General features: G+C 37.6%; 1 protein-coding gene across 2 annotated transcripts in view; it reads right to left on the reverse strand.

Annotated features, from left to right (window-relative positions):
* Positions 1-24,350, reverse strand: part of CCDC158 (coiled-coil domain containing 158) — a 75,896-nt gene that overhangs the window by 11,657 nt on the left and 39,889 nt on the right. Inside the window, exons 13-18 of one of the 2 annotated variants that reach the window (XM_066385324.1) lie at positions 22,205-22,317; positions 18,738-18,896; positions 13,538-13,630; positions 12,598-12,720; positions 3,194-3,342; positions 18-77 (exon numbers count right to left, since the gene is read on the reverse strand). In XM_066385324.1, coding sequence (XP_066241421.1) covers positions 18-77; positions 3,194-3,342; positions 12,598-12,720; positions 13,538-13,630; positions 18,738-18,896; positions 22,205-22,317 — 697 coding nt within the window. Of the gene's footprint in view, positions 1-17; positions 78-3,181; positions 3,343-12,597; positions 12,721-13,537; positions 13,631-18,737; positions 18,897-22,204; positions 22,318-24,350 lie in introns of both variants that reach the window. The other variant, XM_066385323.1, reaches the window with a different exon arrangement.

The following is a 24,350-nucleotide window of genomic DNA, read 5'->3' on the forward strand; positions in this document are numbered from 1 at the left end:
TCTGAGATTCTTTTTACCTATGGCATTTCTCTAATCTTAGGCTTGATTTACTAATGCAATCTCTTACTCTATCATCTCTATATAAATACAGTGGGTCTGTAAAGTCATGGTGCACTTTTGACCTGTCACAGGAAAGCAACAAAGGATGATAGAAATGTGAAATCTGCACCAAATAAAAGGAAAATCCTCCCAGTTTCTGTAGGATGAAGTGGCAGCATGTGCGCATGCGCAGATGATGACGTAACACCGCATATACAGCAGAGCAGCCCACGACCATGCCAGTCGAGATGTGGACGGTATAGAGGAAAGTTCAGTGTGTTCTGTGGCTCGCTAAATTCGAATCCGTGACCAAAGTGCAATTTGAATATCAGCACGTTTATAACAAAGCGCCACCACATAGGAATAACATTACTCGGTGGGATAAGCAGTTGAAGGAAACCGGCAGTTTGGTGGAGAAACCCCGTTCTGGTAGGCCATCAGTCAGTGACGAGTCTGTAGAGGCTAAACGGGATAGCTACCTAAGGAGCCCTAAAAAATCTGTGCATGAGCCCACATCGAACTGCACTGGATAGTATGACACTGGGAGAGTTTTCCTTTTATTTGGTGCAGATTTCACATTTCTATCGTCTTTTGTTGCTTTCCTGTGACTGGTCAAAAGTGCACCATTTGCCTGACCTGTGGTGGCGCAGTGGATAAAGCATCAACCTGGAAATGCTGAGGTCGCCGGTCTGAAACCCCGGGCTTGCCTGGTCAAGGCACATATGGGAGTTGATGCTTCCAGCTCCTCCCCCTTTCTCTCTCTCCCTCTCTCTCTCCTCTCTAAAAATTAATAAATAAAATTAAAAAAAAAAAAACCTTTAAAAAAAAAAAAAAGAAAGTGCACCATTTTACGGACACACTGTATAATTCTCAGTTAATTATACAAAGAGCAATTCCCAGATTCCATGTATTTTTAGAATAATCAATTGCTCATATGTATTTAACTCTTTTTTAAAGCACAATAGTGGATTTTAGGCCTCCAAGCAAATTTTGCAAAGAGCTTCCCCTGAAGTCCATTAACTCAGAAATGTTTTCTTGGTCTGACCCATGGCAGTGTAGTCGATAAGCATCAACATGGAATACTGAGGTCACCAGTTTGAAACCCTGGGCTTGCCTGAAAGCCAAAGCACATACAAGAAGCAAATTCTGTGACTTGATGCTTCCTGCTCCTCTCCCACTTTCTGTCTCTCTCCTCTTTCTAAAATCAATAAATAAAATCTTTTAAAAAAATGAAAGAAAGGTTATTTTTGTTCCTTGAATCTTAAAAACTTTAGACAGAGGTTAAGCTTTGGTTAAAAGGCCATTTGTAGAATTTCAGCCAACTAACATAAATTCTCTTAAGACAGGGACCAAATAGATTCATATTTAATACAGTCCAGTATAGCTCAAGCCCATAATGGCAGTCTTGTGGAATAATAAGTGCTAGGAGCCAGGGGCTCTCACTTTAACTTTTGGCTTTGCCTCTTTGCTTCATAGGAGGAAGCAACTCAGTCTGTGCCTAATGTATTCATCTATTAAATGAGTTTAGTAATCCTGCCCTGACTTTGAAGGCATATTGAAGATTTATGATAAAAATAACAGTGTTCTGCACATGTAAGTGTTCTTTGCTAAAGTGGCCAATGGACTGTTTCTGACCTGTGAGTCAGAGTGTACAATGTTACGTTAGGTAAATTAGGCAAAGCCAGCTAACATTTTGCAACCTCCGGTTAATATATACTAACTGAACACTTAAGAAACTGGAGGTTGTTTATATATAAATATTTCAGAAAATATTACTTTTAGATATTTGTCATATAACCAGAAAATGAATATTACAAAAATGTTGTTATAATACTAACAGTTAGTATACAATTAGTATTATAATACTAAAACTATAGTATTAGCATATTAAAATGCTTTAAGTTAATCTAATAATAATACCCAATAAAAATTTAAAACACTATTTGAAAAAATATTGATTTCTGCAGGTATGTATAAGAAAGGGCTTATAAACTGGTTGAATGCTTTTTGGATCTGAACTTTTATTAATTTTATATAAGTCATTGACAAGAATACCTGGATCACCAAGGCCTTTCCTATTAGCTTACACCTGGAGAGGTATGTAGTTCTCAAGCTTCTAGTTCTAGCTTCACCTATGTGGCTGAAGGTAAATCAATCTATTGAAACTTGTGTTTTTCTCATTTGTAAAATGGCATAAATAAGTCCTGCCCTGTCTTGTCTCAAATAATTGTGATAATCAAATCAGATTATCCATTACTGTGGATGTGAAATCTGTTGGGAACTATAACTTTATAGTGAAATGTAGCTTTGGTTATGTAATGCCTCGCCCTAACTACTTTCAGAACAGAATAACTGTATTATTTTCTCTTGATGCTGAGTTATTTTATTTTTGCTTATCTCCTCCACTTTCATACTGCTATGCCTAGTAACATCAGATACTTTTCAAAGTTATTTAAACCTCAACCTCCTAAAGCAGCAATTTTCAAATTTTTTCATCTCATGGCACACATACACTAATACTAAAATTCTGTGGCACAACAAAAATATGTTTTTTTGCTGATCTGAAAAAAAAAGTAGGTATTTTTTTATTATTATTAAGTGAGAGGCAGGTAAGCAGAGACAGATACCCACATGCCCCCGACCGGGATATACCCAGAAAGCCCCCAGCTAGGCAATGCTCCGCCTGTCTGGGCCACTGCTGTGTTGCTCAGCAACTGAGCTATTTTAGTGCCTGAGGAGAGGCCATGGAGCCATCCTCAGTGCCCAGGGCCAACTTTGCTCATTTGAGCCATGGCTGCAGGAGGGGAAGAGAAAGAGAGAGAGAGAGTGGAAGTGGGAGTGGGTGGGAGAGGGGTGTGCCCTGACCAGGAATCAAACCTGGGACTTCTACACACGGGGTGATGCTCTATCACTGAGCCAACTGGCGAGGGCCAATAAATATAATTTTGATTCATTCACATTGGGTGGCTATTGTGTTAGCTGTTTTCATTTTTAACTTGACAATTAGTCACGTACTGGGATTTTTAGAAATTCTGTGGCACATCAGTTGAAAATCACTGTTCTAGAGAGTATCACAGAGACAGCTTGATGGCAAACCACTGATGAGAGAAGCCTTCCCATTTTAGAGTATGCTCGATCTTACACAGCCACATACGAGACTCCCAGAGATGGAGTTCTCCTGTCTTCCTCCGTCTTGCCCAGAGGCACAGCTGGCTTTTCATTGATCATACTTCTCAACTCTTGCAGAAGCTGTTTCAGGTCCCTTGTTGGATCTTCCTTCAATGTGTTAGGTTTCATAGAGTGCTGAAATAAAACAAATTACAAAACAAAGACATTTTGTTTTCTCAGATTTGTATGCTATTATTTCCTATTATAAATTAATTTAACTGGTAAATAGAAAGTATGGGGAAGAAGAAGAAAACAAAAATCACCTGTAATCTTGTGACTCAGGGATAATAAATAATAACTAGTCCTCAACATAGTGCCATATCTAATTTATAAAAGTGTGTACACTTGCCCTGGCTGGTTGGCTCAGTGGATCAAATTATACACATGTATTTCTAAACAGTTTTCCTCTACTCTGCTCTGTCAGACTCTCCTTGAATTCTCTATTTTATTTTTTTGAGCATGGTGAGAGCTTAAGAGAATCACTGGTTAAAAGAAACATAATCAGAGTAGTGAGAAGTCATGAGCCCATGCCATATGAAAAGTGTTCATGAACTGAGATTTAGCCTGTGGTGTTTGTTAGAAAGTGGAGGTGGAAGAGTCTGGCATGATGAAATAAGTCATTATTTCTAAAAGGTTATCATGTTAGATATGTCTCCTATGACCCTAGGGGTAAACGATGAGCATGGATGAAAGTTGTAAGGAGGATATTCTATTTAATAAGCCTTCTTTCAAAGGACTAAGGCTATATAAAAATTTAATTGCCTTCTTTGGTGATTAGTGGTTAAGCAAAGACCAGATAAGCACATTGCTGGGATGCTGAGGAGAAAATTCATCATCACTTCTGATTGGAGATTGGACAGAACCAAATGATCTTCAAGACCCCTTCAACCTTGATATTTTTGTGATTTTATACCCAAGCAAAGTATGGGTTATCTGTATTGGAGTAAAGACAGTGATGATCAAACCAAATCTTCGTCTCTATGGAGCTTACATTGTGGAGAAACAGCACACATCTCAACACATCACACACTCACCATCAGAATGTCATAGGGCTGATTCTGATAAACTCAGTGAATATCAGAATACAATGCTTTTCAACTTGTAAAGTACTAGTTACTTCTCCAAGAATCTAAGTGCTATGATTCAAGGGGTAGAGGAGGAGCAGATTTATATATTTGTAGGTTATTATACTCATCATTTATAATAAATGTCAAGGGTTTTAAATTTTTAATAATTATTATAGCTTATTAAATAAACTTTCTGATGGGTAGAAGATATGAAGGTCCAGGTGCCACATTGAGATTTCAACAGGATAAGGTTTTCTTTATAAAATTTTTAATGTTTTATTCCCTATCAGATATTATGTCTACTGGAGTTGGGACAAGACAAAGCCAGTGTTCTGTAAAATTGGATCATCGCTTAGAGATGAATGCTTTTATTCTTTTTTTTTTTTTTTTGTATTTTTCCGAAGTTAGAAGTGGGGAGGCAGTCAGACAGACTCCCGCATGTGCCCGACCAGGATCCACCTGGCCTGCCTACCAGGGGGCGATGCTCTGTTGCTGTTGGAGCCATTCTAGTGCCTGAGGTGGTGGCCATGGAGCCATCCTCAGTGTTGGGGCTACCTTTGCTCCAGTGGAGCCTTGGCTGCAGGAGGGGAAGAGAGACAGAGAGAGGAAGGAGAGGGGGAAGGGTGGAGAAGCAGAGGGCCACTTCTCCTGTGTGCCCTGACCAGAAATTGAACCCAGGACTTCCATGCACCAGGCCGATGCTCTACTGCTGAGCCAACTGGCCAGAGCCTGAATACTTTTATTCTTGATTAAGAAACTGGTTCAGCATGTGTGGGATTGGGGGATATAAGAGAAATCTCCATGCTTTTCACTTAATTTTTCTGTGGGCCTAAAATTTCTTTAAAAAATTGTCTATTTAAAAAATGGTTCACATCTGCCTTTTCATGAAGCTGATGCAGAAAGAGAAGGAAGCCCCTGCCCTCCCAAAGCTGAACCCAAAGCTTTAAAGGTAAAGAAAGCAGAGTGGACCTGGCCGCTACCCTTGAAACCTTTCCGGATGCCATGTAACACTGCTGAGCCAGCAGCTCACTTAGGCTTCCGAGGTCTTCTCCACATGTTATTGATAAACCACATTTCCTATGTCTTGTACGTTGTCTTTTTGTATATTGAGTACCAAATCTGAGGCTACATTTTTACCAATCAAACTTTCTCTTCATACACTTGGCTCATCATTTCAGGCTGTCAAGATGAATGAATAAAGGTACCATTTATCTAGTGCTTGTCACACATCAGGCACTCAGTATATTATCACACTTAAACTTTAATCTTTAAACCACTCAGTAAGGTATAAATAATCACCTCCATTTTATAAATGAAAATACTGAGGCACAGAGAAGTTAAATAATTTGATTAAAATTGCACAAGGGCTCCATGGCAAGGCTGGGACAAAGAGTGTGAGCTGTGCTTTGCTGTCTGACACTCACTGGATCTATTTGTTAGGAAATGTGATCAGTGTGTTATAAAATGCCCAAATTTAAGATCACAAAATCACAGAGTATGTGTGAGGATTTAATAATATAGATGAGCACCTGATCACAACAGATTTATACCGCGGTTATTACTGAAAGTAACTCACCCATCAATAAGGGCAATTGCCCCACACTCAGAAGCATTAAACAAAGATTGATTTATAAGTCCAATGCACCTCAGGAATCTTTCAAACTACTAAAGAAATATTAATACAAATGTCAATGCCATTTCCTAACCCCTTTTTGAGGTGACAGGGGCTAAATAGGCAGTGTGGTGTTGTGTGGAACAGCACAGGCTCTGGAATCATGGCTACTACCTTCCTGGCAATGAGATCCAGGGCCAGTCAGTTACCTTTCACACTCTGACAGACTGTGCAGGGCATCTCTTAGGTGCCAGACACTGTTAGAAACTAAAGTAAAATGACAAATAGAACTGGTTGCTGCCCGAAAAAACCATACAGATTAATATGAGAGGCAAATAGACAATTTTTAAATAAAATTTTTTTTAAATCTCAATTACAGTTAACATTTAATATTATATTAATTTCAGGTGTACTGCATAGTGATGAGACATTTATATGACTTACTAAGTGATCCCTTCAATAAGTTTAGTACCCCCAATACTTTATATAGTTATTGCAATATTATTGACTATATTCCCTATGCTGTTACTTTATATTCCTTTGACTATTTTTTAACTGCCAATTTGTATTTCTTAATCCCTTCACCTTTTTCACCCAGCCCACTACTCTAATTAAATCTCAGAAAATGAAATGTTTATACAGTGAGCAACATTATAAACATACATTTAAAAAAACCAAGTTTGTAGCTATATAGAATAGCTTGGTGGTTGGCAGAGATAGGTGAAGCAGGGGTAGAAATGGGTGAAGGGAGACAAAAGGTGCAGTCTTCCAGTTATAAAATAAATAAGTCATGGAGATGTAATATACAGCATCACTATAGCTAATTATACTGTATTGCATATTTGAAAGCTGCTGAGAGAGTAGATCTTAAATTTTCTAATCACAAAAAACATTTTTTGTAGCTATGTAAGGTGATGAATATTAATAGATATTGCGTTGGTCATTTCACAATGTATACAAATATCAAATCATTATACAGGGGGTCCTGAATCATTATACAAGGGGTCTGCGGGTTATGACAGTCTCGACATATGATGTTTTGAGTTTACGACGCTCACTTCCATAAAAACATAAAAAAATTGAGACGTGAGTGTTCCAGCTTACACCGTTAGCATTGTACTTACAGACTACATGGATGAACCAGTTTGGTTGTGCGCAGAGGAAGAATATGTAATACAGGGTACAGTACAGTATATTTATGTCCTTTTCCTTTTTCTGTGGCTTAGTTGTGTTTTTATGTTCTAGATTATGATTTTATAACTCTGTTAAGATAGGTTATTGACTTAGGCTAGGGTGTGTTTCAACTTATACCAAAATTCGGGTTATGTTAGCGTCGTAGGAATGGAACTATGTCATAACCCAAGGACCCCCCCCGTATTGTACACCTGAAACCAATATAATGTTAATTGTCAATTATACTTCAGTTAAAAAAGTAAAAATGCAATGCCATTCACATTAGTACCAAAAATATAAAATTGTTAGACATAAAGCTAACAAAACAGGTACAAGATATATATGAATAATACTAAAAAATTCTGATGTAAAAAATCAAAGATCTAAATAAATGGCACGATATTCCACTTCCCTCAATATTGTTCGTGGATAAAGAGACCCCATATTGTTAAGATGTAAGTTCTTCACAACCTGATTTTCACAACTCAATGCAATTCCAATCAAAATCCCACTAATTTTTAAAATTTTCTGAATATTGACAAACTGATTCTAAAGTTTATATGAAAAGGCAAAAAACTTGCATAGCTAATAAAATATTAAAAAAGAACAAAGTTGGAAAACTGACGCTATACAGGTTCAAGACTTACCATAATAAGACAGTGCAGTCTTGGTAAAAGAATAGACAAATAGATCAATGGAAGAGAATAAAATTAAGATTCCAGTAACAGTCCCACACAAATATAGTCAACTGATCTTTGGTGAAGGAGAAAAAGCAATTCAATGGAGAAGGAACAGTATTTATTAATAAATGATGCTGGAACAACTGTACAGCACATGCAGAAAAATGAATTCGCATGCAGACCTTACATTTTTCACAAAAATTAACTCAAAATGCATCACAAAACTAAATGTAAAACACCCAACTATAAAATTCCTTTAAGATAACATAGGAAGGAGAAAGTCTAGATGGTCTTGGGTTTAGTGATGACTTTTTAGATATGTCACCAAAAGCATGATCCATGAGAGAAAAAAAATTAAGCTGGACTTCATTAAATTTAAGAACTCTTATCTGCAAAAGATACTGCAAAAAATGAAAAGACAAGCCACACACTGGGAGAAAATCTTTTCAAAACACATATCTAATAAAAGGTTAGTATCCAAAATACAGTATACCAAAAAACTTCTTAAAACTCAACAATAAGAAAACCAACAACCCAATTAAAATATAGGCAGTTTGTAAAGATATCTCACCATAGAAAATATTTTATGGCAAATAAGCATATGAAAATTTGCTCAACATCTTATGTCATTAAGAAATTCCTAATTAACACAACAATGAGATACCAATACAGTATATTCCTATTAGAATGACTAAAATCCAAACACTAACAACACCAAATGCTGGCAAAGATGTGGAGCAACAGGAAGTCTCGTTCATGGCTAGAGAGACTGTAAAATGTTACAGCCACTTTGGAAGGCAGTTTGAGAGTTTCTTATAAAATTAAACATGCTCTCGTTATACAATCCAGCAATTATGCTCCTTGGTATTTACATAATGAAGTTGGAAACTTATGCCCACACTAAAACCTGCACACGGATGTTTATAGAAGCTTTACTCATAACTGCCAAAACTTGGAATCAATCAAGATGTCCTTAAATAGGTGAACAGATAAACGAACTGGTACATCCATACTATGGAATATTTATTACTCAGTGATAAAAAGAAGTGACCTATTAAGTCATGAAAAGACATAATGAAATCTTGCTCACATATTGCTAAATGAACAAAGCACATTTGAAAAGACTGCATGCTATATGATTCCAACTACATGACATTCTGGAAGAGAAAAAATTATGAGGACAGTGAAAAAAATCACTCGTTGTCATGGATTCAGAGGAAGGGAGGGAGGGAGAAATGACTAGGAGAAACACCGGGCATTTTTAGGGCTGTGAAACTATTCTGTATGATACTCTAATGGTGAAGACATGTCATTATATGTTTGTCAAAACCCATGCAATAGGTAGCACAAGGAGTAAGCCCCAAAAGAACCTATAGACTTCAGTTAATAACATGTCAATATGACATCATCAATTGCAACAAATGTGCCACACTAATGCAGGATGTTAGTAATAGGGGAAACTGGGTGAGGGAAGCCGGGCAAAGGGGTTCTGTGGGAGCTCTCTATACTTTCAGCTCAATTTTTCTGTAAACATAAAACTGCTCTAGTCCTGACCAGGTAGCTGAGTTGGTTAGAGCATTGTCCCTATATGTCAAGGTTATGAGTTTGATCCTCAGTCAGGGCACATACAAGAATCAACCAGTGAAAGCATAAATCAGTGGAACAACAAATTTAAAAATAACAAAATAAATCTGCTCTAAAAAATAAAGTCTATCAATTTAAAACAAAACAAAAACTGTGCTTTGGAAGCAAAAAGAACAAAAAGTCCCAACAATTTACGTTTATCACCAGAGTATAATACAAGAGTGCCTATTATGCCACGCCCTTCTGTTACTATTTGACCATCTCATATGCAAATGTAGCTTGTTTTTGTTTTAATAGGTAGATTTCTTTATAAATGAATTTGAACATTTTTCACGTTTATTTGCTATCTATTTATTTCTGAATTTTGTATCCATGTTTTCCATACTTTTTTTTTAGAATGTACACTCTCTTCTTCAGGGTATGTAAAAACTCTCTATATTATAGATATTAACTCTCTATTTATTGGAAATATTTTTCTATTTTTTGATTCTTTGTTCATACTGTTCATTGTGGTTTGTGATTTAAGCTTTATTTAGTCAAAATTATCAATCTTTCCTTTTAATGTCTGTACATCTTGTAATACTTTTATTGATTCATTTGTAATACTTTATTGTTTAATTTATATGGGACATATTTTGATTTATAATAAAAGCAAAATACCCTATTTAAAATTAGAAAATGAACAATTCTAAAACATTCTTTCCATATGACTGTCTGGCTGGTAAAGATATAACTAAGCATAAACTTTTCCTGAAGTTACTGGAGACCATCAAAGATTCCTGCTCTCCCCCACCCCAATCCTTTGACCCTCAGAATACACATTAAGACTATTTCTAAAGGATACACATTTTCAGGTTACAACTTTTACAAGTTTTAGGTTTCAAGGTACAAATACAAGCTTATACTGTTGTTAAACTTAAGATTTGATCACTTTCTTGTTATATTTTGATTATCAAAACATTTTTTGTTAGATTTGGTTCCAAAATAATTCCTAATTAAATGTTCAATACACCTTCATCTTCTTCAAATACTTTTTGCTGTAATTCCCTTAAGTCATATTACTGGCAAATTTATGAGTTATGATGTGAAATAAGATGTCTAAGGAGAATGTGTACTGCTCAATTAGTCCAGGCTCCAGTCTCCAAAGATAGAAGATAAATGTTAAAGCTAAAAATAAAAACTTGATCTCATTCAGTTAAAATTTTTCTATTTTGAGGTTGTCTGACCAAATCCATCTCTTATACTTATATTCCTATTAGAAGAATGTAATGAAAATGTAATATAAACATACTTTTTTGAATGTCTTTATATTATTTATATTGTATGTTAGAAATGAGTAAGTAGGAAACAAGACAAAAGTTATAAAGTATTGCTAAAATCTTGCCCATATCATAAGTACTTTAGAGACAAAGATCAAGCCCACCTCGTACAAATTATAGTGTATGTGCATAGAAGCCAATATAAAAATAAAATAATTATATCATCCTGGAAATATTCTCTTTGTATATGCCAAAATACCCACGTTATTTTTACCGTGAAAAGTTATATAATATATTTTAAGAGAAGAAATTAATAGTATAAAGCATGTCTGACAGTCCATTTAGAATATATATATATATTTTTTATTTATTTATTTATTTATTTATTTATTTATTTATTTATTTTTTTACAGAGACAGAGAGTCAGAGAGAGAGAGAGAGAGAGACAGACAGGGACAGACAGAGAGGAAGGGAGAGAGATGAGAAGCATCAATTTTTTATTGTGGCTCCTTAGTTGTTCACTGATTGCTTTGTCATATGTGCCTTGACCAGGGGGTTACAGCTGAGCCAGTGACCCCTTGCTCAAGCCAGCAACCTTGGGTCAAGCCAGTGACCTTTGGGCTCAAACTAGCGACCATGGGTCATGTCTATGATCCCACACTCAAGTCAGCGACCCTGCGTTCAAGCTGATGAATCTGTGCTCAAGCTGGATGAGCCTGCGCTGAAGCCAGCGACTTGGGGTTTCGAACCTGTGTCCTCCGCCTCCCAGTCCAACACTCCATCCACTGCACCACCACCTGGTCAAGCTAGAGTTTATATATTAAACAGTTATGCAAAATCTGCAACACTGGTTTTAGGGTAATGAACAGTCATGCAATTTCAGAGCTGATCTTTCTAGATAACCCTAGTGATCTTCTAGTCCAGACTTCTCAATATATTTAACAGGCTTTCCAAGGTCACACAGAGTAGTGAGAGACACATCTTGGGTCCCAATGACTCTTGGTCAAATGTTCTTTATCGTTGTTGTTTGATTTGTGGGGTATTTTTGAGAGGGGGTTTAGATTAATTTTTATCAGTATAACATGTACATAGTTTTAAAGGTAAAATGATTTTATAACACTTAACACAAAAGCAGCAGTCTCATGCCCTTCCTCTGACCATCTCCAAGTTTAGTTTTCAGAAAGAAGAACATGCTTAGCCTCTAATATTCATATTTTTATCCTATCATTTCATTAAGTGTGTGAGAGGAGTTCACTTCAACTTTTAGTCATTTCACAGTATATATGCTCATTTAAATGACACAGGTAGAATATCTGGGAGGTCACTGGTGATCCTGTTTCTATACATACAACAAGACTGTTAATTAATGAAATTGATATTCATGTGTGACTTATGGAATAAGTCTCATTTTTTTAGAGTTGGAGCTGGCTGATTGCAGGGAATTAGTGGTTCCATAAACACATTTTTTAAAGAAGAAATATACCTAAGTTTTACATTGTATTTATATTTTACCTGACCTTTAAAAGTGTGAAAGGTTGTATTAAAATGTTTCTAAAGTTCCTAATATTTTAACTTAGAGGAATAAAGATATTTTAAAATTATAAGTAAGTTCACATACAGTTCATAAAGAAACAAAACACAGCAAATCATTTTCATCTTGGTAGAGTATTACAGATCACTAATTAGCCTTTGGCATTCAGAGTGATGCTTATTTCAGCTATCTCAGCATTTGCTTTGTAACTTGGAAATGCTTGTGATGGAAAGAACTGAATATGAGGCTATCAGATATGTAATTTGCTTTAACAAGTATTGTTAACATTAATCTCACTGAATAGTTCATGTTTGTTTTCCCCAGAGAAAACATCAAATAGTGAAGAAAGCATTTTCATTCATCTGGTCTACATAAATCTAAACTCCAGTAATTAAAAATGTCATAACTCTAGATATATTTCTCAGATGAAACTCTTATACGTATTATGTCATTTGCATCATGGGTTGTAGGACCAGTTCCTTACATGAGACAGGAAGCTGGCTGTAGACTGGGAAGACGGTACATTAGAGTGAGGACGGGCAGCAGATGACTGTAGAAGGCGAGGTTTCACAGAGGAATTTGGGGTGTATGCAGGACCCTGAAGTTCCTGGAAAACAATATAGTTGTGAGAAAAATAGTTGTCAACCTACAACTTCAACTGTGAAATCAAAAAATGTTATTGCAAACCTATCAGTCTTACATGTTAAACTTCAGCAAAGTTATAAACTGAAATATTGTATTAAGCAAGATGATTCTGGATGTCTAAGTTACCTTAAAGAACTGAGCATGTGCTTAGGAAAACACCTTCTCACTTCTGATTGAAGAAAGCATTCCAGATATGAAAACACACCTCGCGTGGTATTCCACTACATCGGTTCCTAAGTTCTGCCAAAGACTCTGCGCTAGAGCTGGCATACTACTAAGAAAGACCCTCTACAGCAAGTGTGCTCTAGCTGTAGAAGTATCCGTTACTGATACTTTAAAGTATGTCTACAACTGTAAAATATCCTTGGAAAATTGACAAATATTTCAGTGGAAAACGTTCTGTTTTTAAAGAACACATGTTTTTGGCACACAGATTATATCATATTTGCTATTGTCCAAACAGGCCAAACACACTTGCACTGTGGGGCTTTGCACTTGCTTGCCCCTTCTGTGTGCAAACTCTCCCCTCAGGTATGCCCAGGGCAAGCGCTTCTCTGTTTCCCCACTTATTATGAACTCCACATCAGGAATGCTGCTTTAATTTTACTATCTATGAAAAGCGTAGGTATAGCATGCTACAAGGTTGGTAGACTTTATGATTGCTAGTAACGTTGAAAGTACGCTTGAATGTATCTAAGGTAACAAACAAAATATAGGTATATCGAACAAAAGCATTATTTTGTTTACACTTCTATTTGTGATTTAAAAAAAGACCTTACTTTTACATCCAAAGTGTGCTGAAGTTTGAGGCGCACAGATTCTTGCTCCTGACGTTGTATTATATCTTGACATTCTGCAAACTGCAAAGATGCCTATAATCAAGCAACCACATACGGTTTATCCTCCATTTTGTGCTACTTTATGTTATTAACCTATACAGGCAGAGTTGCCATCTCTTCAAGGAAATTTCCCTACTTTTATCACACCGTGTTCATCTTTTTATCTTTCATCCGGTTCACACAGAACAACCGGGGGACATGTCTTCACCCTCTGTATCCCCAGCATCCATATAGTACTTAGTATGTGGAGGACACTCAAAGGAATGAATGTACTAAGCATAAAATGAGCAAACAGCTTTAGCAATGTAAAAATTTTATGTAATAATAACCACAACTGAAATTCATTGAGTCAGTATATCATTTTTAAAATTTTTCTCACAGTTTAAAAAAAGTTATTTAGAAAATTAAATTTAAGAGGGTGGCATTGATTAATAAGAGTACCTAGCTTTCAGGTAAACATTTCTATAGCATTTGAACTGTTGATTATGTTGTATATCCATTACCCAAAGTCAAATCATCTTCCATCACTGTATATTTGTCCCTTATGTATCCTGTTTTATGATCAAAGTTGGCATAGATAAAAAGATCACACATCATTTTAACTAACCATGAGGACTCTGATTTCTTAAGAATCAAGAACTAGTTTGGGTAAATTTTTCGCCTTCTAGTGTTTTCTGGTGATAGGAAAATTATATTTTTCTATAATAAATGGCAATGACAAATATTATGTCATCGATTCTTCTCATTCTTTAAGCTGTGATTTCTACCTCCATCTTCTAGAGCCCACAAAGTGCTAGATATTAGCATTAATTTATCATTTCATTGATATTAACAGACTGTCCTCTACCCAGTGTTCAAGTCATTCTTTGGTGGTTAGATTGGAGACATTTTTATTTATTCAGTCCACTAAGGACACCGGAAGCATCTTATATATTATATCTTCCTTGTCTTGTGACTGTGTTAGCCCGAAAAAGATGATTTTGTAAAAAGTATACACCATAACTGTATTCCTTCTTTTTCCCCTGGAATGTAAAGCTCTTTTTAGTTATAGTTGACATACAATGTTATATTACTTTCAGGTGTACAACATAACAAGATTTCACATTTATATATCTTCCAAAGTGATCACCAGAGAAAGTCTACTATCTGTCACCGTGCAGTTGTGATATTATTGACTATATTCCCTATGCTGTACTTTTATATCCCCATGATTTATTTATAACTATAACTTTGTACCTCTTAATCCCCTTCACCTTTTGGCCCATGCCCCCACTGCTCAAACCTCTGGCAACTATCATGTTTTTTATATCTATGAGTATGCTTGTTTTGTTTGTTCATTTGTTTAAATTTTTAGATTCCCCCATAAATGAAATGACACAGTATTTGACTTACCGCACTAAGCATAGTACCCTCTAGGTCAGCGGTTCTCAACCTGTGGGTCGTGACCCTGGTGGGGGTCGAACACCTGGCTTTAGGCTACCCGCTGGGGTCGCGACCCACAGGTTGAGAACCACTGCTCTAGGTCTATCCATTTAGTTGCAAATGGCAAGATTTCACTGTTTTTCATTACTGAGTAATATTCTACTGTGTGCACGCACACATGCATATGCTATGGGTACTATATGTTTGCTTTTACTAGTGAGATATTTTTTTCTTTCATCTATTTTTTTATTTCTAGTTTTGGCCTTTTCTTTTCCATTTAAAGAATTCTCTTTAATGTTTGTTGTAATGTTGGTTTAGTGGTGATGAACTCCTTTAACCATGGCTTATCTGGGAAAATCTTGATCTCTCCTTAAATCTTGAATGATAACCTTGCTGGGTAGAATATTCTTGGTGGTAGGTTTTTTTCCCCTTCATAATGATGAGTATGTTGTGCCACTCCCTCTGGCCTGCAAAGTTTCTGTTGAAATGTCAGCTGAGAGTCTTATGATCATTCCCTTGTATGTAGTTATGTAGTTCTTTCTCTTTTGATGCTTTTAAGATTTTCTCTTTATCTTTAACTTTTTAAAACATTTATTAACTTTTAGAGAGAGGAAAGAGAGGGAGAGAGAGAGATAGAGAGAGAAGGAGAGAGAGGGAGGAGGGGAAAGCAGAAAGCATCAACTCATAGTAGTTGCTTCCTGATTGTGCCTTGATCAGGCAAGCCCAGGGTTTTGAACTGGAGACCTCAGTGTTCCAGGTAGATGCTTTATCCACTGCATCACTATAGGTCAGGTTATCTTTAACTCTTAAAAATTTATTTATAATGTGTCTTGGTATGGGTCTCTTTCGGTTCATCTTGTTTGGGATTCTCTGTGCTTCCTGGACTTGGATGTCTATTTCCTTTGCCAGATTAGGGAAGTTTTCAGCCACTATTTCTTCAAATAGGTTTTCTGTCCTTCTCTCTCTCTTTTCCTTCTGGGACTACTATAATTTAATGTTAGTATGCTTGATGTTGTCCCAAAGGTCCCTTATGCTATCCTTTTTCTTTTCAATTCTTTTTTCTTTATGATCTTCCTACTGGGTGATTTCTACTATCCTGTCCTCCCAATTACTGATTCATTCTTCTGCATCATCTGAACTATTGATTCCTTCCATTATAGTTTTCATTCCAGTTGTTATATTCTTCAGTTCTTATAGGTCCTTTAAAATAATTTTCATCTCTTTGTTGAAGTTCTCACCTAGTTTATCCACTTGTCTGCAGAATTTGGTAAGCATCTCTCTCTCTCTCTCTCTCTCTCTCTCTCTCTCTCTCTCTCTCTTTTATTAAGTGAGAGGAGAGGAAGCAAAGAGACAGACTTCTGCATGTTGCCTGACCAGGATCCACCTGATAAGCTTCCCACCAGGCAATGCTTTGCCCATCTGAGACCACTGCTCTGTTGCTCATCAACCTAACTACAGTTGTCCCTCCCTATATCATGGTTCACTTTTTGCAGTCTCACTATATTGCGGATTTTAAAATTGTATATAACTAATCTTGTATTGCAGATTTTTCACTATATTGTGGGATTTTATGATATATAGGTATTTTTATATATTTATTATAAAAATTCATATATAAAATAGCAGATGAGTTGACAAAGACTCGCACGTATGGAAAGCGCAGCTACGGCCGCTTCCGCTTGAGTTAGTTTGCCCACTGAGATTGTACACGGCCCACTATTGGCTAATAGATAACAAACCAGAGCACTGTGTGATGTGTATATAAATAATAAAATAAGTATAAGGTCACTACTTCGTGGATTTCCACCTATTGTGGGGGGTTCTGGAAACTAACCCAGAGATAGATGAGGGACTGCTGTATTTTAGCACCTGAGGCGAGGCCATGGAGCCATTCTCAGTGCCGAGGACCAACTCGCTCAAATCAATGGAGCCATGGCTGCAGGAAGGGGAGAGAGAGAGAGAAAGAGAAAAGGGTGGCAGAAGGGTGGAGAAGCAGATGGTTGCTTCTACTGTGGGCCCTGACTGGGAATTGAACCCAGGACATCCACACACAGGGCGAATGCTCTACCACTGAGCCAACCAGCTAGGGCTAGTAAGCACCTTTATGACTATTACTTTGAACTCTTTATCTAGTGGATAGCTTACTAAAGTTTCATTTAGTTATTTTTCAGGTGCTTTGACCTGTTTTTGTTTGTTTGTTTGGAATATATTCTTTTCTCTCCTCATTTTGCCTGTTTGTTTCTATGTATTAGGTAGGTGAGCTAAATCTTTTGGTCTTGAAAAAGTGGCCTTATTTAGAAGGTGTCCTGTGAGGCCTAGAGTTGGAATCCTCCCCAGAAGCAGGTGCTCCAGACGTATTCCCTGGTGGAATAGTGTAGCCACCAGTTGTAGCTGGGACACAACTTTATGGACACACTGGCAGGCAAGGCTGGTCCCTGGCCTACTGGATATGAGGCTTGGCCACAACTGTTGCAGACTCACTGGTGTGCAGGGCAAGTCTCTGATGTGGTAGCCACATGTTGCAGACACACTGATGTGTGCTCGTGCTGACTGAGGCTGCCCAGAGTGTGGCAGGGCAGAAACTGCTTTGCAGGGGTGCTACCTGGGCGGGTCCTCAGGGAAATACCAGGGTGGGATGCAAAGTGTTAGCAAGGTTAAGGGAGAGTGTCAGAAAGGGTGACTGTCAGTGCCAAACGAGCTAGGTTAAAGAAAGGGGGGGGTGTGTGTGCCTGCCAGCACCTCTGACTCAGGAGAGAGTTCCAATGGACCCTGTCCTTTCAGCACACACCCTAAAATTAGTCACTGTATCACCTTCACATGTGAGTTAGGTGCTTTTCAAACTGCTGCCTCTGTGCCAGGACTCAGAAAGAGTGCAACCTGATTTTCCTACAGCCCTTTGGCTCTCTCAGATATAAGACCAGCTGGTTTTCTAAGCCGATGTTATGGAAGTTCCTCTTCCTGGTGCAGGTCTGCTAGGAGAGGGCTCAGACCCCTCGCTCTTTGAGGATGACCTCTCTATGGTTGTGATACTTGTCCCATTTGTTAGTCACTGCCTGGGGTGTTGGGGGTAGGGCAGGTCCTGACTAGACTTAGTTTCTACCCCTCCTATCCATTTCAATGTGTCTTTTTCTTTATATTCGTAGTTGTAGAAACTTTGTTGTTAGTCTTCAGACCATTCTGAGAGACAGCTGTTCTATATGTAGTTCTAGTTTTGGTGTCAACGAAAGGAGGTGAGCTCAGGATCTTCCTACTCTACCATCTTGAACTTGAAGCTGGGAGCTTTGCTCTTGGATGCCAATTTAGCTTGTCTGTGAAATGTCGTTTCCTGTGATTGGTGCACTGGCCCCACAATAAGCATGTCTCCAGATAGGATCGCCGAGTCACTCTATAACTGTATTCCTTTTTCTGTTTGTTTTGTTTTGAGAGGCAGGGAGAGGGAACAGAGAGACAAGAACGCCGAGCTGTTCCTGTATGTGCTCTGAGGATCGAACCAGCAACCGCTGTGCTCCTGGACAATGCTCCAACCAACTGAGCTATCCAGCCAGGGCTATAACTATATTCTTAATGCTCAGAAGAGTCTTTTCTATAGGATATGTTTTTTCAATGTGCTAGGTGATTGGGCTATAATACACATTTAGTTCCTATCAACATGGAGCTTTCATTCAGAACAATGCTACTTAGTTAACAGCTATTTAGTATACAACAACTTAATAACTACCTTATCAAGAGCAACTTCCATATTTGCAACCTTTTCTTTCAAACGACGTTCCTGAGATCTCAGAACTTCTAGTTCTCCAGCCATCTTGTTTTTCTCTGTTGCAACAGTACTCAATTCCTGACTTAATTTATTCTTTTCTTCTTTTAGAAAATGCTTTTCCTACGATTATAGAAGAGAAAAATATCAGAAATAACTTGCTGATGTAGAAGTTATTTTATGTTTTATACTTTATGATAAAGTATAAAACAGTTACATAAATATCTGAGCTATACTTTAATTCATATGCCATTTAGTTGTTTCTGAGTTGGAGTTGGGAGCTACTAGAATTATGTTACCATGTACTGTTTCTTTTCTTTTCCTTTTTTTTTTTTTTTTTTTTTTTTAGCAAGAGAGAGACAGGAAGGGAGAGAGATGAGAAGCATCAGTTCATAGTTGCAGTACTTTAGTTTTCACTGCTTCTCAGATGTGCCTTGACCGGAGGGCTCCAGCCAAGCCAGTGACCCTTTGCTCAAGCCAGCGACCATGGGCTCAAGCCATTGACCTTGGGCTTCAATCCAGTGACCTTTGGGATCAAGCCATTGACCATGGGATCATGTTGATGATCCCACACTCAAGCTAGCAACCCTGCATTCAAGCTGGTGAGCCTCTGTTCAAGCCGGATAAACCTGTGTTCAAGTCAGTGACCTGGGGGTTTCAAAACTCGGACCTCAGGGTCCCAGGTCGATGCTCTATCCACTGCACAACTGCTAGTCAGGCTGTAGTCTCTCATTTTTATCACTACTGGTATTATTTTTTCTAGGCTTTTCTAGTAAATCCTAGATAAAATTCACAAAATATGTAATAATTACATTGTCATAAAAAGAAAGTATATGGTGATTTTAGACTGAGTAATCATATACCAAATTTTATTGGAACTTGTTTAAATGATGAAAGAGATTTAAAGAAGATACATTTATTTGAAAGTTTTACGGGTTTCTATTTTGTTTCAAGGTTGAATATTCATTTAACAAATTCCTGCAGTCCCTATGGCATAAAGGAAATGGGACACAAGGTTCCTGCCCTCGAGCTCCTCATGGTCCAGTGAGTGATGAGAGTGAGCTTACTGATACACTTCTGGAGAGTCTTTGGTATTCAACAAAATTTCATTAGAATAGTTCATTCCCTTAAAGAACATCATGGAATAAGTAGGCAAAAAGAAATGCAAGGCAGCCAAGTTAAAACACAGACCTCAACTTATTGAGTCTATTATTTCTTCAAATATTTTTTCATAGAGAAAATGTTGAATGTAAACAAGACAGACGGTATCACCACTGTCCTACACATTTTGGATGCAAATAATTTTCCCTTTTCTGTTAGGCAGAGCAGTTTTCAGAAAGAAAGGGGGATTTACTTTACAAACTGTCTCCTTCCCTTTTGAAGGGCATGTCATTGATCTTGGATGAACAGTTTCCTCCAGTGGGGCCGGCCTCTCTGATGCCAGCAGGCAGGGCCTCTCCACGCACCCCCTCCCTACCTCAGAGGATGAGCGTCAGCCCTGCTTCAGGTTCCCAACAGGCAAATAATAGATGAGGAAGAAAGGACTTAGGGTAAGAGAAAAAGAAGGGAGAAAATAAACGGTAAAGAGCAAAGAGATAATATTTAGCCCCATTCTCAAAAAGTATTGCAGCAGCTCATTCTGGGTACGGGGGAAGCAATTCCTTGAGTTGCACTTACTATTTTCCACTACGCTCTTTACGTTCTCGCTTCCATTACAGTTGGTTCTAACTCTTCTATTAAAAATGTAAATTTGTTCCAAAGTGTGATATGAGCAGGGAATATTTGAGCATAACACAAATTTCACATTTACTTATGCAAACTTTCATTTATGACAACTATTACATCAATGCAGAAAACTGCACCCAGAGAAACAAAGCTGTGTATTAATATACAAAAAACATGGACTATTCAAACAACTATCTAGCAGCTACCTCAGTTCGCCTTGTGTTAAGAGCCACATCGAGCAAATCTGGTGTTACAGAAAACTTACCTTCTACCCCTCCATAATAACTCACAAGCTGTAGCCCTTCAACGCACACTTCCACAAGGAAACTTCAAGTGTTTTTTAGGGTAAGGGGCAATAGTTGCTGTAGTATTTATGTATATCTGAGCCACTGAACGTGTGTAAACTGTGCTACCACATTCATTAGGTTCCTATTTTTAGTGTCACTGATGAAATTTGTTGGTGTGTTGTTCCTCATCCCATGGTTTCCACAAGCCGTGTGGTTTTTATTGCACAATTTTATAGACCACAGTAATTTTAGGAACACATGTCAGATTATAGTGAAACTGGGCTTTGTTTATACTCATTCCCTGACTATCAGGAATGTCCTTTTGCCCATTTCCTGCATTTAACTAGCTCTTTTGAGATCCTGCTCAAATGTTCCTTCAGGAACCTTTTCCTCATTTTTTTCAGTCAAAAATAACCTCTTTTAGGACATGAACAGACACTTCTCCCAGGAAGAAATACAAATGGCCAACAGATATATGAAAAGATGCTCAGCTTCATTAGTTATTAGAGAAATGCAAATCAAAACTACAATGAGATACCACCTCACCCCTGTTAGATTAGCTATTATCAACAAGACGGGTAATAACAAATGTTGGAGAGGCTGTGGAGAAAAAGGAACCCTCATTCACTGTTGGTGGGAATGTAAAGTAGTACAACCATTATGGAGGAAAGTATGGTGGTTCCTCAAAAAACTGCAAATAGAACTACCTTATGACCCAGCAATCCCTCTACTGGGTATATACCCCAAAACCTCAGAAACATTGATACGTGAAGACACATGTAGCCCCATGTTCATAGCAGCACTGTTCACAGTGGCCAAGACATGGAAACAACCAAAAAGCCCTTCAATAGAGGATTGGATAAAGAAGATGTGGCACATATACACTATGGAATACTACTCAGCCATAAGAAATGATGACATTAGATCATTTATAGCAAAATGGTGGGATCTTGATAACATTATACGGAGTGAAATAAGTAAATCAGAAAAAAACAAGAACTACATGATTCCATACATTGGTGGAACATAAAAACGAGACTAAGAGACATGGACAAGAGTGTGGTGGTTACCAGGGGTGGGGGGAGGGAGGACGCAGGAGGGAGGGAGGGAGAGATTTAGGGGGAGGGGGAGGGGCACAGAGAAAACTAGATAGAGGATGACGGAGGACAATCTGACTCTGGGCGAGGGGTATGCAACATAATTTAATGACAAGATAACCTAGACATGTTTTCTTTGAATATATGTACCCTGAATTATTAATGTCATCCCATTAACATTAATAAAAATTTATATATAAAAAAAATAACCTCTTTTCTTTTCTCCACTGTACTTTTTAATCTCTTCTCTGTCTTACTCTGTTTTGTCGTATATTAATGAATAAACATATTGGCTTCCCCCACCTTGAGGACAGGGACTTACCTTGTTTGAATTGGTCATTGCTTCTTCCAAAAACTGGATCTTGCTCTGAAGGGCATCTATTTGACCTCTTTTAGCAGTGATTTGCTTTTGCATCCCCATTGCCACTTTCATAGCTGGAAAGAAGAAAATAAAATGTGCCTTAGTCTTTAAGTTTCTCAATTTTGAGAGAATACTATAATGTGACGGTTAAACATTATGGGAAGGTGACAAGATTCTCAAAGGCACCTAGATAGTTTCAAGGGAGTGATCACAGAAAAGGTCTTTAGGTTTCACAATATTGGGATATAACAATTTTCATCAATTACTCAGAGGTTTTAAGCTAATATATATATATTTGACAATGTTTTGTGATTTACTTGTTACTGAAATTAACTTCATTGCCCATTGTAATTTGCCATATCGCCAATGGTAATAAATAATACTGAGCAAATATATACTTACACATATAGGAAATATATGCATAAAATATATAATTATAAAGCCAGTAGCCACGGCCACCATCACAGCCGCCTGGCCCATGCAGGTTCGCATTGGATTAAAACAGACGGTAATGAAACAATGGAGCCAAGAATTGGTGGGCCATCATTTTCATCCTAGCTTGCACCCAGCAGGCAAGAAATACACACAGTGGGAAAACACTTCCCTTTCCATTCAAGGCTCCCAAAGCCACTGACTTATCCGAGTTTCCTAGAATCAAAGGTTTCTAGCTCACCAGCCTTATTCACCTCTGTTTCCCATCTCCTTCTCTCTGCACAAACTCTATACCAGCGGTTCTCAACCTGTGGGTCGCGACCCTGGCGGGGTTGCCTAAAGCCATCGGAAAATACATAATACATATCAGGTATTTACATTCTGAATCATAACTGTAGCAAAATTACAGTTATGAAGTAGCCACCAAAATTATTTTTTGGTTTGGGGTCACCGCAACATGAGGAACTGTATTGTGGGGTCACGGCATTAGAAAGGTTGAGAACCACTGCTCTGCACAAACTGGCTTCTCCTTCATCACTCTGTCATCTTGGCTACTTCTTCTCTCCTCCATGTGGCCTTTCTCTGCTCTCCTTTCTCTGCTCTCCTCTAGCATGGGCTCCTCCTAGAACATAATCACTCTTCCCCGGAACTACGTGATCCCTCTTCCTTTTAAAACCTTTTGGTGCGAAAGCCCTCCCCCAACACATATTAACATATCACACCCATCCCAAGCAAGAAAAGCAACTAATATTATCACCTCAGCGACAGGCTTCCACATGGGCAACGCATTCTTTAACAAAGTGAGCATAATATATTTTATCTGCCCAACAATAATCATATAATAAATAATGCATATAGTATTTTCACTAAAATAATTTTTCTAGAAATTCATATTTAAAATACTATATAAGACATTTACTAAATCTTAAACATTCCAGTGACATCACAAACCATTCAATTTTTATTCTCATGGTTATTGTCACATGCTTGGAATTCACTACTCTTTTTTTTTTTTTTTTTTCTTTCAGTTCCCACCCGCCATTGGAATACTGACCTCAATGAAATTTTATTATTATTTTTTTAAAGCTTAATTTTTTTAAATTTATTTACTTTTTTATATTTTATTTATTCATTTTTATTAGAGAGAGAGGGGAGAGAGAGAGAGAGAGGGAGAGATAGAGAGAGAACAGGGGAAGGAGCAGAAAGCATCAACTCCCATATGTGCCTTGACCAGGCAAGCCCAGGGTTTTGAACTGGCGACCTCAGCATTTCAGGTCGACGTTTTATCCACTGCGCCACCACAGGTCAGGCTCACTACTCTTTCAATAGTTAAATTGGCAGCATAAGCATATAGGTGATTATTCTAATAGAACTAGTGACAGGATGAAAATGTTCTGTACAGGTAGTAGGCACGGAATATTTAAGACATGGCAGGTCATTAAAAATGTATATAAAACTCCTCCTTGCTTGGAAATTCAAAGTCAGGAACCCTATGTTGTTGCTTATAGTCAGTTGTGGGAAGTTTTGAAAATGCCACTGCTCTGAGTCAAGTCCAGCTATAGTTTAGAGATTAAAAAGAAGAAAAAAAAAGCGCCGTTCTTTAAAAACAAACTTGCTAAGATACAGTTTCTATAGCCAAACTGTCAAGAACAGGGAAAACAGAGGCACAGTATAT

This window comes from Saccopteryx leptura, chromosome 5 (assembly GCF_036850995.1).
Source record: "Saccopteryx leptura isolate mSacLep1 chromosome 5, mSacLep1_pri_phased_curated, whole genome shotgun sequence".
In the NCBI taxonomy this organism is placed as follows: domain Eukaryota; kingdom Metazoa; phylum Chordata; class Mammalia; order Chiroptera; family Emballonuridae; genus Saccopteryx; species Saccopteryx leptura.